Here is a 17,541-nt window from a genome sequence, read left to right as displayed (position 1 = left end):
TGCGCTGGCTCTGGATCTTCAACTTCTCTCCTCTGGCCCTACCGACTCCCTCTCTTTTGCTGACTGTGGATTTTTACAACAGGCCCTTGAGCAGTCTTCTGGTGTGTCATGCCCCCCTAACATCTAGATCCGTCTCATTTACACGCACAGCACCTGGTACGCCTGCAAGCTGCGAAAAATGAAGACGGCTGGGCATGTCCTTGAACGACGGCTCAAAACCTCTGGACTGACTGTGCACAAACAGGTGTAAAGGGAACACCAGAGGGCTGACCCAACATCTGGCATTGACCAGGCTTTTTCATCATTCTCTGCTGCCACACAGGATGAGATGAAGGACATCATCAGGACAATGAAGCTGTCTACCTGCGCTCTCAACCCGTTCTGGAAAAAATGGTTGCAGCACAGCTTCTCGCTCACCTCAAACACAATAACCTGTTTGAAAAGTTTCAGTCTGGCCACAGCACAGAAACAGCACTGGTCAGGGTCACCAACGACCTCTTGATGGCAGCAGATAATGGCTCCCCATCCCTACTCATCCTCCTGGACCTAACAGCTGCATTTGATACAGTCGACCACAACATCCTCCTCCACCGTCTGCAACACACTATTGGTCTCTCAGAAAATGTCCTTAACTGGTTCATATCATACCTCACAAACAGAACTGAGCATGTCCCCTGGGAAATTCAAAATCTCACACTCATAATGTCACCTGTGGTGTCCCTCAGGGCTCTGTGTTAGGCCTCACCCTTTTCACCATTTACATGCTCCCCCTCGGCAATATTATGAGCAGACATGGGATATCCTTCCATGTTATGCTGATGACACACAGCTCTACCTCCAAACAACCCCACCTCCTCTGCTCTGCTGCCAACATCCACACTCACCACCTGCCTGGAGGAGATAGAGGCATGGATGAAGTTAAATTTCCTCCAGCTGAACAGTTTGAAAACAGAAGCCATTCTTTTTGGCACTGCACACCAGCTCCGCTCCTCCACCATCACCAGCATCACCTTCTCTGGCCAAAACATCCCCTTTTCCACATCTGCCTCCAACTTGGGTGTTAAAATGGACCCTCTCCTTACTTTTGACACCCACATCAAACATCTCTGTAAGACCTCAATCTTCCACCTCAAGAACATCTTCAAACTCCTTCCAAAACTCACCCTGGCAGATGCAGAGAAGCTCGTCCATGCCTTTGTCTCCTCCAGGCCTCACGCCTCACACCTCCTCACGGACCCTCTGTTCGACAAACACCTTCCAAGTTCCGAGAACCGAGCTCCACAGCATGGGTGATCAGGCTTTTTCAGCTGCTGCCCCAAGACTGTGAAACACCCTACCAGACCACCTGAGAGGCCCACAGTCTTCAGATGTTTTTAAGCAAAACTTGAAAACTTTTCTTTAAAAAAAAAGCTTTCTACTAAATAGCGTTTTATAGAGTCCTTTTATTCTGGTTTTCTGCAGCACTTTTGATATTCTCTGTAATATGAAGTGCAATACAAATAAAATGTATTATTATTATTATTATTATTATTATTATTATTATTATTATTATTACCAGGTGCTGTAGAACCTGGCAGCCTTTAACACCGTGGACCACCTGAAACTCCTGTCTCGTCTGGAGAACTGGGTGGGAATTCAGGGATGCGCCTTGGAGAGGCTCAGGTCTTACCTGGCGGACCGAACTTTTGTGTCTGTATCAGGAGTGCTGAATCATCCACAGTACCTCTTATTTGTGGAGTGACCCAAGGTTCTATTCTTGGGCCTCTCCTCTTCTCCCTTTTACCTCCTCCCACTTGGGTCCATTCTTCGTAAACATGGCATTGCATTTCATTTTTATGCTGATAACAGCCAGATATATCTGCCACTGAAGCAAAGTAATGCTTACTACATAAAACCACTTTTATATCCTGTATTGAACAACTTAAAGCCGGGATGTCTGAATTTTCTTCATTTTAACGACAATAAAACTGAGGTGTCTGAAGGATGTTTCCCCAGCCTGCCTTGTCCTGGGATACTTGGGTCAGTATCTCAGGCCTACAGTGACCAACCTTGGCGTGAAGCTGGACTGTGCTCTAAATATGATGCACAGATTAGCGCTGTTGTGAAATCCAGCTTTTTTCAGTTAAGGCAGTTGTCTAAAGCCAAGCCATTGGTTCGTCGTCATGACTGAGATTTTAATTCATGTTTTTATTACATATCGACTAGATTACTGCAATGCTCTTTATGTCGGGCTCAGTCAGTCAACTCTGGCCCGACTGCAACTCATTCAGAACGCTGAAGCTCAGCTTTTAACTGGTAGAAAAGAAACAGGAGCGTATCACTCTGGTTTTAAAGTCTTTACACTGGCTACCGGTTTCGTTCCACATTGATTTAAAAATCCTTTTATTTGTTTTTAAATGTCAATATGGCCTCGCCCCCCAGAATCTGTCCCCCTGCTCCAGTCCTACCCTGCACACTCTCTCAGGTCAGCAGATCACTCCCTGCTAGTTGTCCCTAAGTCTAGGATGAAATCCTGAGGGGTCCGCTCAAGGCCGGCTTTACGCAGGGGCAAGAGGGGGCAGTGCCCCCTCAAACAAACATTCTGCCCCCTCAATCAAATGCGCCGAAATGGGCAAATCTCTCCAAACGCTCTCTCCCCTCTGTACTGAACTCTGTGTGTCGGAGCTTCACAGGATCCATTGTACTGTCTTCAACAAGTCCTTCCCACCACCACAGAAAACAACCAATCAGTGTTTAGTATGCAAATGAGTTGACATACAGCCTGATCTTGCGGTGTCATATTTCTCCCCCTCGTAGAGAGAGCGGCTGCTGAGCTCCAGCGGTAAAACTTATAGAGTAAAGCTCTGTTAAATGTGTTGTAGCGATACTGAATAAATACTTATAATAACAGACGTATTTATTGCATCTATTCTGTCAACTGGGGTTTGTTTCTGTTCTATTTAAACGTGTCTACGCCTGTTAGTAGGAGCAGTGATCAATCACGCACGGGCCATAGATGTGACTGCCTCCTCGGTACTAGACTGAGGGAAAACGAGCTGCGCATATGAGACCCCTCAAGCTCCGCCCAGCCTTTAGTTCAGCATGCTAGTTTGAAGAAAAAAATAACAGAAAGTTTCACTCTACATTCCCGCTGCTTTCAGCAGTTCAGCTCAGAGCTTCATGTATGCCTTGTTGGTTCTTAAAATTTTGATGAAGGATCATTTAGTTTTTACTCATTTTCATTTATTATTATCATTATTTCCCCCTGAAGGTTCACTGCCTTATTTTGGTAGGGGGTTTAATTTTTTGCTCTGTTATTGTTGTGCTTGATAGTTATGATTCTTTAATCATTATGGTCTATATACAGACAGAAACAAACACACAGATAGTTGAGTTTATTGTTATTAGTTTCAAATTTATTCAAAATGCTTAGACATCTAATGGCTGTCCAATAGGGCAATTGTTATTTTGTTGGTTGTTAAAGCTTTGATAATGGATCATTCTTTTCTTTTTTCTTACTTCATTTTGTTATTGATATTTTCTGTTCCCCCCCCTGAGGGATTGCCACCTTATTGTGGTCAGGGGGTTTGCGTGCCTCAGTGACTCTAAGAGCTATACCAGCAGGAGCTTTGGTTTCAGGTGGGACACCCAAGCTGGACAGGTCTTAGAGTAGAGGCCTGACAAAGTGCAATCCATTTCTTTGAAGTTGGACTCCACTAACAGCACAGTTCCGTTAAAGAAACACTTAAAAAACAACAACAAGAAAATGCTGAAGTATGTACTCATAATGCCCCCTTCAAATTTATGCCTGCCCCCTCATGTATGCATTCGTAGAACCGGCCCTGGGTCCGCTCCTTTTCAGTTTTCCTTTTCACCCCTGCACCTTAGACAGGCCAGGTCTCTTTGTGGTTTTAAATCCTCTCTTAAAACATACCTTTTTCATTAACTTTAAACACAGCTTGAGTTGTTGACTTTTTCGTGTTTTTATTTATTTATTTATTTTTTATTTTATTTTATTGTTTTATTGTGTGTTTCTGTTACTAGTTATTTTCTTGCTTATAGTATATTTACTTTTATGGTTCAGTATGATATCTGGAAAAGTCGTTAAGCCTAAGGCTGTGTTCAGCACTTTGGTTAACTAAGTTGTTTTAAAAGGGCTCTATAAATAAAGTTGGACTGGATTGGATCTGGTTGATGCAGGCTGTTAAACTTGGGTTTCTGCTGTACATTTGTTGTTCAGAAGCATTTTGGGTTGGATGGCAGTGGAGGCTACCGCCGGCAGATGGAGAGGAACATGGAGAGAGCTGTGGCCAGTGGTCTTCTGGAACCAGCCCAGTTTCACTCTAAGAGGGCTGAGATGATGGAGTCTCTGGCCTCTGGAGTTGATGATGGCAGAACCAGAACCCAAGGTATGTTTCGGTTCATTTCAGTTAATTTTTATCACACTGATTCTCAACTAAAGTCAGGACACTTTATAGAGATAATCAATAGTTCAAGTCCAGTTAAATACATTCCAACACATAATGACTCTTTAATTAGTCCACTTTCTATTAAATGTCATTTGAAGACAGTGGCAAGCAAGGGATACCATCAAACTTTCCAGTTGATTCAATTGTCCATCATGAGCATTCATGGGGTTACAGGTTATAGCGGAGAGGAAGATGTCCCTTTGAAGGAAAAAGAAACTTTCAGGAGAACCAGAACCAGGAAGAGGGACTGTCTGGACAGAGGAATTTTAAATTCTAGCTTAGATTTAACAGGGAGGCAATGAAGAGAAGACAAAACTAGAGAAACATGATCTTTGATTATAATTCTCATTAGAATCCTCGCTGCAGCATTTTGGAGCAGATGGAGACTTTTCAGGACAACAATCAAGAATTACAGTCATCTAGTCAGGAAGTTAAAAATCCATGGACTAGTTTTCCTGCATCACTCTGAGACCGGATCCTCTTTATTCTGGGAATATTATGTAGGTGGAAGAAGGTGGCCCTAGAAACGCAGTCAAAAGTCCAAGGTTCCTCACTGTAATATTGGAAGCCAAGGTAATACCATCCAGAGTAATTCCATGGCTAGACAGTCTTCCTGAGGTTCTCAGGTCCAAAGACAACAACCTCAGTCTGTCAGAGTTTAAAAGGAGAAAATTCAGAGTCTTCCAGGTCTTTATGTCTTTAATACTTCTTTATAATCTAATAAACTAATCAGTTTAATCAGGCTTCATGGAGAATAGATCTGAGTATCATCTGCATAGAAACGAAAGCTTATACCATACTGTCAAATAATATTCCCTAAGTCCAAATACAGAATGCTGAGGAACTTCATGACTTACTCTGGTGTATGAGGAGACAAACAGAAATCTTCGGGATAAATATGACCTAAACCAGCCTGATGTAATTGCTTCAATCCCAGTAACATGTTCAAGCCTCTGTAGCAGAATGTTGTGATCAGTGGTGTCAAATGCAGCCCTGAGATCAACAGGATGAGTCCAGACAGGAGTCCTTTATCTGTGGCCATGAGGAGGTCATTGGTAACCTTCACCAGGTCTGTCTCTGGGCTACAATGAGATCTTTCTTTTTTTTTTTTTTTTTATATTTTTTTTGTATTCATAGAAAGTAATATACACAAGTCAGGCTTTGACAAATACAACTGACATTGGCATATTCACAATGACAAAACATAGAAAGAGGGTTCTTACATATTCAAATAAACATCATGGGGCTGGTTTTTCAAAAGTAATCAAATCAGAACATCCAGTCTTCCTCCCACCGGATGCTGCAGAAAGCTAGCTCCTTGCAGCATCCTGACCTTCAGGATGTGTTGCTGGCATTAGTTTCAGGAAGAGCTGATATTTCTAGTCAAACATCTCACTTTGTACACACATGTTCTCTTTGGTAATCTCTTTTTATCTGCTGTGAGGGGTAGGGGGTGTGTTTTAATCCACCCATCACATGTGCTTTATTTATCAGGTTACACAAGCTCCTATCTGAGGTGAGGAGCTGCACTGTTGTCTGCTTGTTTGTGGGATGGATGACTCAGCTGGGATGAAACTACCTTCTTGTCAGGCTTATTTGTGCCTGCAGCTCTCTAGATCATTTATTTGGTCACATCGTGTTCCTTCAGAGGCTGGCCTCAGGGTTTAGATGCAGCCCAGGTTCAAGTGGAAGGAGAGGTTCTCCACACAGCCTCTCCATGTGTGGGCTGTGGAATTCCAGATGATGAAGGAAATCTCCTAGAACTAACCCAGAGTTGCTTTCTAAACGTCTCATTATTTATCACGTCCACTCGTCCTCAACCCAGTTTAATGTCCTGTTGTCTTCTGATTAATTGCATCATGATTATTAGACAAGGACAGTTTATTTATATTGTACATTTAATGTACAAGTGCTTGACATAAAACATTAAAAGCATCACAGCAGGTTGCTGGAATCAATAACAAGTGCATTAAAAACACACTTTAAAAGAAATGCCTGAAATAAAAGAGATAAAATAGAAATAAAGTTCCAGCGTGGGGAATTAACAGCTGTTCTGATAAAAGGCAGCAAATAGAAGAGTTTTTAACTCTGATGTAAAACTGCTGAGTCAGCAGACCTGCAGGTTTCTGGGAGTTTGTTCCACATGTGAGGAGCATAAAGGCTGAACGCTGCCTCTCCACGTTTAGTTCTGGGAACATATGACCTGAGGGATCTGGTTGCTTCATTACCAATGAGAAGATCCTAAATGATTTCTGGTCCTAAACTGGAGTTATAGGATCTGCTTTCCTGGTCTTAGTGAGGACTGGAGGTCTAGGATCTACTTTTCTGGTCTCAGTGAGGACTGGGGATCTAGGATCTACTTTCCTGGTCTTAGTGAGGACTAGAGTTCTAGGATCTACTTTTCTGGTCTTAGTGAGGACTAGGGGTCTAGGATCTACTTTCCTGGTCTTATTGAGGACTGGAGATCTAGGATCTACTTTCCTGGTCTTAGTGAGGACTAGAGTTCTAGGATCTACTTTTCTGGTCTTAGTGAGGACTAGGGGTATAGGATCTACTTTCCTGGTCTTATTGAGGACTGGAGATCTAGGATCTACTTTCCTGGTCTTAGTGAGGACTGGAGTTCTAGGATCTACTTTTCTGGTCTCAGTGAGGACAGGAGGACTAGGATATCCTTTTCTGGTCCTAGTGAGGACTGGAAGTGTAGGATCTACTTTCCGGTTCTTAGTGAAGACTGGAGGTCTAGGATCTATTTTCCTGGCCTTATTGAGGACTGGAGATGTAGGATCTACTTTTCTGGTCTTAGTGAGGACTGGAGTTTTAGGATCTACTTTTCTGGTCTCAGTGAGGACAGGAGGTCTAGGATCTGCTTTCCTGGTCTTAGTGAGGACCGGAAGTCTAGGATCTACTTTCCTGGTCTTCGTGAGGACTGGATGTCTAGGATCTACTTTCCTGGTGTTAGTGAGGACTGGAGGTCTAGGATCTACTTTCCTGGTCTTATTGAGGACTGGAGATCTAGGATCTACTTTCCTGGTCTTAGTGAGGACTGGAGATGTAGGATCTACTTTTCTGGTCTTAGTGAGGACTGGAGTTTTAGGATCTACTTTTCTGGTCTCAGTGAGGACAGGAGGTCTAGGATCTACTTTCCTGGTCTTAGTGAGGACCGGAAGTCTAGGATCTACTTTCCTGGTCTTCGTGAGGACTGGATGTCTAGGATCTACTTTCCTGGTGTTAGTGAGGACTGGAGGTCTAGGATCTACTTTCCTGGTCTTATTGAGGACTGGAGATCTAGGATCTACTTTCCTGGTCTTAGTGAGGACTGGAGTTCTAGGATCTACTTTTCTGGTCTCAGTGAGGACAAGAGGACTAGGATCTCCTTTTCTGGTCTCAGTGAGGACTGGAGATCTAGGATCTACTTTCCTGGTCTTAGTGAGGAGTGGAGTTTTAGGATCTACTTTTCTGGTCTCAGTGAGGACAGGAGGTCTAGGATCTACTTTCCTGGTCTTAGTGAGGACCGGAAGTCTAGGATCTACTTTCCTGGTCTTCGTGAGGACTGGATGTCTAGGATCTACTTTCCTGGTGTTAGTGAGGACTGGAGGTCTAGGATCTACTTTCCTGGTCTTATTGAGGACTGGAGATCTAGGATTTACTTTCCTGGTCTTAGTGAGGACTGGAGTTCTAGGATCTACTTTTCTGGTCTCAGTGAGGACAAGAGGACTAGGATCTCCTTTTCTGGTCTCAGTGAGGACTGGAGGTCTAGGATCTACTTTCCTGGTCTTAGTGAGGACTGGAGTTATAGGATCTTCTTTCCTGGTCTTAGTGAGGACTAGAGGAGTAGGATCTACTTTCCTGGTCTTAGTGAGGACTGCAGTTTTAGGATCTTCTTTTCTGGTCTCAGTGAGGACTGGAGGTCTAGGATCTACTTTTCTGGTCTCAGTGAGGACTGGAGGACTAGGATCTACTTTCCTGGGCTTAGTGTGGACCGGAAGTCTAGGATCTACTTTCCTGGTCTTCATGAGGACTGGATGTTTAAGATCTACTTTCCTGGTGTTAGTGACGACTGGAGGTCTAGGATCTACTTTCCTGGTTTTAGTGGGGACTGGACCTCTAGGATATACTTTTCTGGTCTTAATGAGGACTTGAGGTCTAGCATCTACTTTTCTGGTCTCAGTGAGGACTGGAGGTCTAGGATCTACTTTCCTGATCTTACTGGTGACTGGAGTTCTAGGATCTACTTTCCTGGTCCTAGTGAGGACTGGATATTTAGAACCTACTTCACTGGCCTTGGTGAGGCCTGGAGGTCTAGGATCTACTTTACTGGTCTTGGTTAGGACTGGAGGTTTAGGATCTTCTCTCCTGGTCTTAGTGAGGACTGGAGTTCTAGAGTCTACTTTCCTGGTCTTAGTGAGGACTGGAGTTCTAGGATCTACTTTCCTGTATTTGTGAGGACTGGATATTTAGAACCTACTTTACCGGTCTTGGTGAGGACTGGAGTTCTAGGATCTACTTTCCTGGTCTTAGTGAGGACTGGAAGTCTAGGATCTACTTTCCTGGTCTTCGTGAGGACTGGATGTCTAGGATCTACTTTCTTGGTCTTAGTGAGGACTGGAGGTCTAGGATCTACTTTCCTGGTCTTAGTGAGGACTGGAGGTCTATGATCTACTTTCCTGGGCTTTGTGAGGACTGGGTGTCTAGAATCTACTTTCCTGGTCTTAGTGAGGACTGGAGGTCTATGATCTACTTTCCTGGGCTTTGTGAGGACTGGGTGTCTAGAATCTACTTTCCTGGTCTTAGTGAGGACTGGAGTTCTAGGATCTCGGCCATCAGATGTAGATCCAGAATCCTGCAGCAGTGGAGCAAACCGGGTCTGTAGCTCCATCTCTGCTTATTGAGGAGGAGACTTGTGTTAGTTTTCCTTCTGACAGCTGGCCATAACTGTGTCTTGCTAGGGAGAGGGATTGAGGAGGTGCTTGGTCTGGATGGTAGAGTAGGCCAGCCAGTCGCATTGCTAATCTCAGCAAACTGGGCTTTGTCTGTTACTCATCCTCCCATTTCCCCGTGAGATGATTTGCTTTTTGGCTTTGTACCAAAAGCATTCCAGGGTGGACTATCGGTGAAATAGTTATTACCTTCAACACCGTCCTCCTGGTTTTTTCCAGCCATGTTTGTGTGTAATTGTGTGATGGTTGGGCAAGTTGTTCTTAAGTTGTTTTTCTTTTTGTTTGTTTGTATTGTATTATGTTTGCTTGTTTGAATATGTTTTCTTGTCTCATGTTCCTGTTTGTATTTTGTGGTGTTTATTTTGTTTTATGGACCCCCTTGAAAACGAAATGTTGCATTTCAAGGGTTTATCCATTAGATAAATTTCAAATTTCAAAATAAATTTCAAATGTTTGTGCTAATTAGCTGTGTGTTAGCAAGATCTTGTCCACTGGCTTTAATTAAAGGCAAAGTTGTATTGTTTCCACACAATCCATTCACTTCCACATTCACCTGGAGCCATTGGATTTTTGTTTCCTTTGTTCCATCCCTGTGATCCCGTCCCCCTGTGTCCAGGTGTGATGGGAGCTCTGTATGACTACTACCAGACAGAGAACAGGGACTGCATCCAAGTGTGGCTGAGCGCTGAGACGGATCACTTCTCCTCGTCTCCGGGGGATGCAGGGTGGGGCTGTGGATTCAGAAACTTCCAGATGTTGCTGTCATCTCTTCACAGAACAGAGACGTATTCATCTGTCCTGACAGGTAAGAACACAGATGTTTCCTCAGCTGAACCAGAGAAGGATGCTTTATTTCCTTCATATTAGTTTGTCGTCTCCCCCCCCCCCACCCCCACCCCCATGGATTGTCCATAATGAACACCTTGTTCAGGCATAAGAGTGTTCATATGTGCACTTGGCAGTTCGATAATTTGTAGTCGTGTCGTCAGACTTGCGGCCGCGTAAGAGGCATTAAGAATGTTGTTAATAGTCACGATAGACACGAGGATTGCGACAGTTGGATGATATAATTTTAGAGAAATGTCTTGTTCTAGCACCTTTCACGGTTTTATAATAAATCCGCCAGCTGTCTTTTAGTATCTGGAAAGGCACTTGTAACTTGTCCTTTTTCCATTTGCGCTCAGCTCTTCAGGCACGCCTTGCCTTACCTCATTAAACAAAGGTTCACCGTTGGGTTTAATGACTCTTTCAGTGGAGAAACACAATCTAATGACGTCTGACAGAGAAACATAAAATGAGAACATCAGTATCACAATACTGGGTGCCCGACTGGGTCTCAACAGAATATTCCCTAAATGCAATGGAAAACTGAGCAGCAGCGGGGGGGTTAAACACAAAGTTTTATCCATTTTGCACAGAACAACGGGCATGTGATCAGAAAAACAGCATCACCACCATTAAAATTGGAAATAATAAAACCACGAGATAAATCCAGGTCAAGCGTGTACCCACGTTCCTGCGTGGGGCCAGATACACACAGCACAAAGTTAAGAGTCAATAAGATTTACAAAGTCTTTGGCCAGTTTCTTGTAAAGGCAACACACATCAATGTTAAAATCCCCAACAATTAAAACTCAGTCAGAAATTGGCACTATTTGAGCCAGAAAGTCTGCAAACTCACTGGTAAGTCCTTGTTATACTTGGGCGGTCTAAACAACAGCACATAGCATCCGAAGAACCGTGCCCAGCTCAAACAAATCCACCTCAAAACTTGAGTTAGGTGGTGTCATCGAGTGTTACTTACAGGCAAAGTTTTTCCTGTAGACAGTCGCCACTCCACCCCAGGTCGGGAAGAGGCAAAATTGGGACAAAAACAGACCAAATATCGTTATGTGTGTACCAGGCCTAAAGTCAGCTACCTGTTTACAGTGATACCCACTAAATCATCCTCCAGCTGGTTTAAGTCAATGGACTCTGCATTTCTATGAAAAAACAAGCCATCACGTATCAGTCTAAAAACTTTACAACAGACTAAACACAGAGGTGGATTGGACCTACCCAACTTTAATCACTATTTCTTAGCTAACGTACTGCAACCAGATGTACTTCTCTCCAAAATGCAGCACTTGGACATTAATTTCCATCTCACCTACTGGTATCATCCTTCCTCACCAACAGACAGCAGCAGGTACAGGTCAGTGGCACATTCTCCAGTCAGGTTGCAACCAGCCATGCAGTCCTACAGGTATGTGTAAGCTCACCTTTGCTGTTCACCATCTACACCAATGATGTGTTATCAGTGCAGCTGAGCACCACCTTATTCTGCCCCTCATTAGGGGTCGGGTCGTGTGGGCAGCTGCCTAAGCAGGGAAACCCAGACTTCCCTCTCCCTGGCCACATTCACCAGCTCCCAAGGCGTTCCCAGGCCAGCCGAGAGATGTAGTTCGGCCAGCGTGTCCTGGGTCTTCCCCGGGGCCTCTTTCCGGTGGGACGTGCCCGGAACACCTCACCAGGGAGGCATCCAGGAGGCATCCTAACCAGATGCCCGAGCCACCTCATCTGGCTCCTCTCGATGTGGAGGAGCAGCGGCTCTACTCTGAGCCCCTCCCGGATCACCGAGCTTCTCACCCTATCTCTAAGGGAGAGCCCGGCCACCCTGCGGAGAAAACTCATTTCGGCCACTTGTATTCGCGATCTCGTTCTTTCGGTCACTACCCACAGCTCATGACCATAGGTGAGGGTAGGAACGTAGAGCGACCAGTAAATCGAGAGCTTTGCCTTTTGGCTCAGCTCCTTCTTCACCCCGACAGACCGATGCAGAGTCCACATCACTGCAGATGGAGTATATATTGGAGTTACTTTTATTATATTTGTTAATTTATTAGAATTTTAGTTACTTTTTAATAATGTTACTTTTATTACAGTATTAGTTACTTTATTGCAATATTACAACTTTTATAATACTAAAGATACTTTAATTACGATAGTAGTTACTTTTATCAGAACATTATAGTTTTGGACAGGTTTTGGCCCAAGTGGTGGCTGGTTTTGGACTCTGTGACAGGTAGTTTTGGATTAGGTGGCGGGTTGTACCAATACACAAACATCAGCAACATCTAGTAGAAGCAGATGGAGAGACGAGCACGTTTGTGAGCATGCACGTGTGAACGTGCGTGTGTGGTCATGCAACAAGGAAGAAATGTGCGCTTGCAAGGGGGCCGTGATCACGCCGCACCCCGAAGCATCAGCGGGGACGGGGGGAGCCCGAGGCCCCAAAGGCCAAGCAGGTCCACAGAGCACCAAGCCCAGGACGGCCAAGGCAGACAGAGCAGCGGCCCACTCAGACCAGAGCAGAGGGGCCCCCAGACTGGAGCCCCCCGGCGCGATGAGGCAGGGGCACCGGGCAGCACAGGGTGACGGTGAGCAGGCCCAGCGGGCGCCGGGGGCCGCGGCGCAGGCAGCATGGAGGGCAAGCACCCCACAGGCCCAAGGGCCAATCATTCCCCCAGCAGAGCCCCACCCAGAAACCCGACGGGGCCCAACCGCCTCAGGCAAAACCCACCACCGGCCATGCCAACCCAACATACACACACTCACACAACCACATACATTCTCCCTGAGGTCTCTCCAGGCCCCCGATGCAGCACCGAGGGCGGCCCCCAGGGCAAACGGCGCCTGGCAGCACCCCGCACAGGACTCCAGGCCGGCACCGAACCTCCAGTTTAGTAGAAAATCGGGATTTTTCCAGATGGGTGTGAGTTTACATGGTATTATTGAGGAGTTGGTTTGTTGAGAAATTCCCACCAAGCTGTCAGAGAAGTGCTGATGTTGACACTTTTGAAGCACTTTAGCTTTTTTATACTTAAACAGAAAAAATGAAGATTAGAAATTTTCAAATTATCACAAAAATGTTTGTTCTGTGTCTATCCACAGGTTATCTAGTGGACTAGGTTTGAGCCATTTTACGACATATTGCAACCTATTAGCTAGGAAGTAATGTTGAAAGTTAGGCAGGTCTAATCCTCCCCTGTCTTTCGGCTTCGGTAAAGTTTTTAAACTGATCCGGGGAGGTTTATTTTTCCAGAGAAATCTGGAGATGTGTGATTCTAGTGATTTAAACCAGGTGGAGGGGGGTTTCATAGGTATCATAGAAAACAAATAGTTGATTTTGGGTAGAACCATCATTTTGATAGTCGCAACTCCCCATGAGTGAAATGGGTAGAGATTTCCAGCGAGCAAGATCATCTTCTATAGTCTTTAGAAGGTGAATGTGATAAAGCTTTGTTAGTTCTGAAAGCCTGGAGGGAATATTTACACCCAGGTATCTAATGTTACCTGATTGTAAGGTGATGTTGGGTAGATTCTGAAAGAGAGATGATGATGAGTGATGAGAATTTATTAATTAGTGAGATTGTTTCAGATAGAGAGGTTTGTGAGTTCTGGAGGAATAGTAAAACGTCATCAGCATAAAGACTTATTTTATGAATTATATTTTGGACTGAATGCCTCTAATAGCTTTATTTTGTCTAATTGCAGTGGCTAGCTGTTCAATAAATATAGCAAAAAGTGAGGGGGATCGTGGACAACCTTGTCTGGTACCCCTTTGTAAATTAAAACTTGGAGAGGTTTGACCCTTTGTTCTGACACTCTCATTAGGAGAACTGTATAAGATTTTAATCCAGTTAATAAAGGATGGTCCAAAGCCAAATCTGTTTAAAGTAGCTAGTAAATATTTCCAGTTAACTCAATCAAAAGCTTTCTCAGCATCAAAAGAAACTATTATTGTTTCCAGGTTATTGATGGTAGAATAATCTATTATATTAATTAGTCTCCGCATGTTAACAGAGGAATATCTGCCCTTTATAAAGCCTGTTTGATCAGGGTGTATAATGAGAGGAGTTAATTTCTCTAGCCTTCCAGCTAATGCTTTGCAGATTATTTTAAGGTCAGCATTTATCAGTGATATGGGTCTGTAGCTAGATGGTATTGTGGGGTATTTGTAATGGTGGCAGAGTTTATGTTTGGGGGTAAGTAACCATTTTCCTTTATTTATGTCACCATTTTGAAAAATGTAGGGGCCAGTGTTGACCAGAATTCTTTATAGAACTCTGCTGGGAAGCCATCCGGACCTGGGGCTTTTTTACAGGGCATATGTTTAAGGGCTCCATGTAGCTTCTCCACTGTGAAGGGGGAATCTAAGGCCGTGACTTGTTCCTGCTGTAAACCTGATGTTTTTGTCATATGAATCTCCAGTAAGAACACAATGTCTGCCTGCAGGTCCTTTAATCTATTAAAGATTTTTAGTCTCTTCTCTCTGGTCCCAGCTCCATGCACATTCCATGTGATAAATCTAAGGGCGGCTGGTTTTGGACTGTGTGGTGGCTGATTTTGGACTGAGTGGCGGCTGGTTTTGGATTCTGTGGCTGCTGGTTTTGGACTCAGTGGCTGCTGGTTTTGGACTCTGTGGCGGCTGGTTTTGGACTCTGTGGCAACTGGTTTTGGACTCAGTGGCAGCTGGTTTTGGACTCAGTGGCGGCTGGTTTTGGATTCTGTGGCTGCTGGTTTTGGACTCAGTGGCTGCTGGTTTTGGACTCAGTGGCGGCTGGTTTTGGACTCTGTGGCGGCTGGTTTTGGACTCTGTGGCGGCTGGTTTTGGACTCTGTGGCGGCTGGTTTTGGACTCTGTGGCGGCTGGTTTTGGACTCTGTGGCGGCTGGTTTTGGACTCCTGCGGCGGCTGGTTTTGGATTCTGTGGCGGCTGGTTTTGGACTCTGTGGCGGCTGGTTTTGGACTCTGTGGCGGCTGGTCTTGGATTCTGTGGCGGTTGGTTTTGGACTCTGTGGCGGCTGGTTTTGGACTCTGGCGGCTGGTGTTGGATTCTGTGGCGGCTGGTTTTGACTCTGTGGGGGGCGTTTTTGCTCTAGCAGCAGCCGGTTTTGGTTTCTGCGCTGTACATTCGACATCTCTAAATGAATGCGTGGGTTCAGTGAATATGAACATGTGCATCAGCTGATTTCTGCTGCTGAAGCTGACACAGGTCAGAGCTGGGAGGCGGGGTGGGGGGGTGTAATCAGCTGATCTGCCGTGTCTGTGTGAGTCAGAACCACACTGCTGATGCAGGAACATGATCATGTTGTTGAGAGGATTCTGACATTATTATTCTCCAAGCTGTGGCTCAGTTATCTGGTTCTGGTTATCAGGACATGTGGTGATGTTTGTTCTGTTTCTTCCAGAGAAAAAGGTACCTTCTATCCCAGAGCTGCAGAGGTGGGTCGAGGAGGGCTGGAAGGAAGGACTGGACCCTCGGGGTGCAGCCCACTTTAACCAGCGGCTGCAGGGAACTCGAGCCTGGATTGGAGCCACAGAGATCTACGTCCTCCTCACCTCACTCGGGATCAGGTGGGCCCTCTGCCACTGAGGTATAACTGATCATGTGACAGGACATCGGGGGTAATTGCCACAGGTTCTGGTTTTAATATTTGAACCGATGCAAAGATATGTGGTCTGATTGTGTTAAACTGGTCAGACTGGAAGAAGAACACAGCTGCAGGATGACGACATGCTGGATCTGAGCTCGGATATCGTGGTCAGAAGAACAAGCTCAGCTGCTGAGTCGTCTAATGACTGAGGTCATCAGACCTGCTCTATGTTTCCTCCACTCCAGTGGCCTGTCCATGGGTGACCTCTCTAGAGGTCTAAAAACAGTTGATTTTATTCAGTTCTTAAATAGAAACACCGTGGATGAATGTCAGACTGGTTTTAGGCCATTTTAAAGATTGTTAATGACCACAGGTGTGACTTACACTGGAAACACTTAGTCCTAGTTCTAGTGGATCTTAGTTCTGCATTTGATACAGTAGATCACCAGATTTTATTTGACAGACTGAGAAGTCAGGCACTGATCTTACCTGGTTTTACTCCTATCTCACAGATTGACAGTTTCATAAATGTATGGATACCTGCTCCTCAAGGACCCATAAAATCCACTGTGGGGTTTCCCAAGGATCAGTTCTAGTCCATGTTGCCTCTTGGTGATGTCATCAGGAGATGTGGCATTGATTTCCACAGCTATGCTGATGATACGCAGCTTTACATCGCCGTGTCTCCTGATGACCTGAAGCCAGTTAACATTCTTTTAAACTGGATTTTAGACATTAAGTCATGGATAGCAGAGAACTTCCTACAGCTCAATCAGGAAAAAACTGAAGTTTTAATTATCGGTCCTGAAGACATGAGAGAGATCATTTTACCAAAATTACAAAACTTTAAATATTCTCAGTGTGTGAAAAATCTGGGTGTTCTTTTAGACCGAGCTGGATTTTATTCCACACATTAGAAATATAACAAAACCTGGATTTTACCATCTTAAAAACATCACCAGAGTCCATTTCTCTATCTGCCAACACCGAGGAGCTGATGCTTTTATTTCTAGTATTAGATTACTGTACGCCCTGCTCTCAGGTCTTCCTAAAAAGTCCATTTCTAACCTGCAACTATTCCAGAACTCAGCAGCAGATGCGGACCAGAGGGCGGGAACACATTGCACCAGGTTTAAAATTGCTGCATTGGCTCCCTGTGCATTTTAGGATTGGTTTTAAGCTTCTTTTACTGGTTTATAAATGTCTTAATTGTCTTGGACCTTCTTATTTATCTGTCCTGATTCTAAATTTTGAGCCGTAATTGAACCTGAGGTCCTCTGATACCGGCCTTTTAGTTGTTCCTAAAGTCAAGACTAAAACTTATGATGAGATCTTGTTCTATCATTATGGTCCTCATCTGTGGAACATCTCCAGAGGCTCAATACCTTTTTAGACCATGGTAACAGACTCAGAGTTGTACTTGACTTTCTTTCTGGAGCTCACGTGTAGCATGTATTTGGTTTCAGTGCATGCATCATTGACTTCCACCAGCCAACTGGTGCTGGCGACACCCACCCACAGTTGTTTGATTGGGTCAAACAATACTTCAGCCAGTCCAGCAGGAGCAGCAGACTGCCCCCCCGAGTTATTCAGACCGGCCTGCCCCCTGTTTACCTCCAGCACCAAGGTAAGATTATTTATTCTTCCACAGCTCCTCCATCCCACAGGTGTAGGCGATGTCAGACTACACCTCTGTTCACCTGTAAGCTGTTTTCTTTGTAAACACTGACGTTACTAC

At 44.7% G+C, this 17,541-nt stretch overlaps 1 protein-coding gene across 4 annotated transcripts in view; it reads left to right on the top strand.

Annotated features, from left to right (window-relative positions):
• Nucleotides 1-17,541, top strand: part of LOC121641832 (zinc finger containing ubiquitin peptidase 1) — a 38,679-nt gene that overhangs the window by 17,797 nt on the left and 3,341 nt on the right. For all 4 annotated transcript variants that reach the window (XM_041988165.1, XM_041988167.1, XM_041988163.1 and 1 more), the window contains 4 exons: nt 4,220-4,388; nt 10,002-10,190; nt 15,618-15,783; nt 17,270-17,430. In XM_041988165.1, the coding sequence (XP_041844099.1) occupies nt 4,220-4,388; nt 10,002-10,190; nt 15,618-15,783; nt 17,270-17,430 (685 nt within the window). The remainder of the gene's footprint in view (nt 1-4,219; nt 4,389-10,001; nt 10,191-15,617; nt 15,784-17,269; nt 17,431-17,541) is intronic.

This window comes from Melanotaenia boesemani, chromosome 6, assembly GCF_017639745.1.
Source record: "Melanotaenia boesemani isolate fMelBoe1 chromosome 6, fMelBoe1.pri, whole genome shotgun sequence".
Taxonomy (NCBI): Eukaryota; Metazoa; Chordata; class Actinopteri; order Atheriniformes; family Melanotaeniidae; genus Melanotaenia; species Melanotaenia boesemani.
The sequence above is the reverse complement of the archived record's forward strand: the minus strand, read 5'-3'. Positions and strand labels throughout refer to the sequence as shown.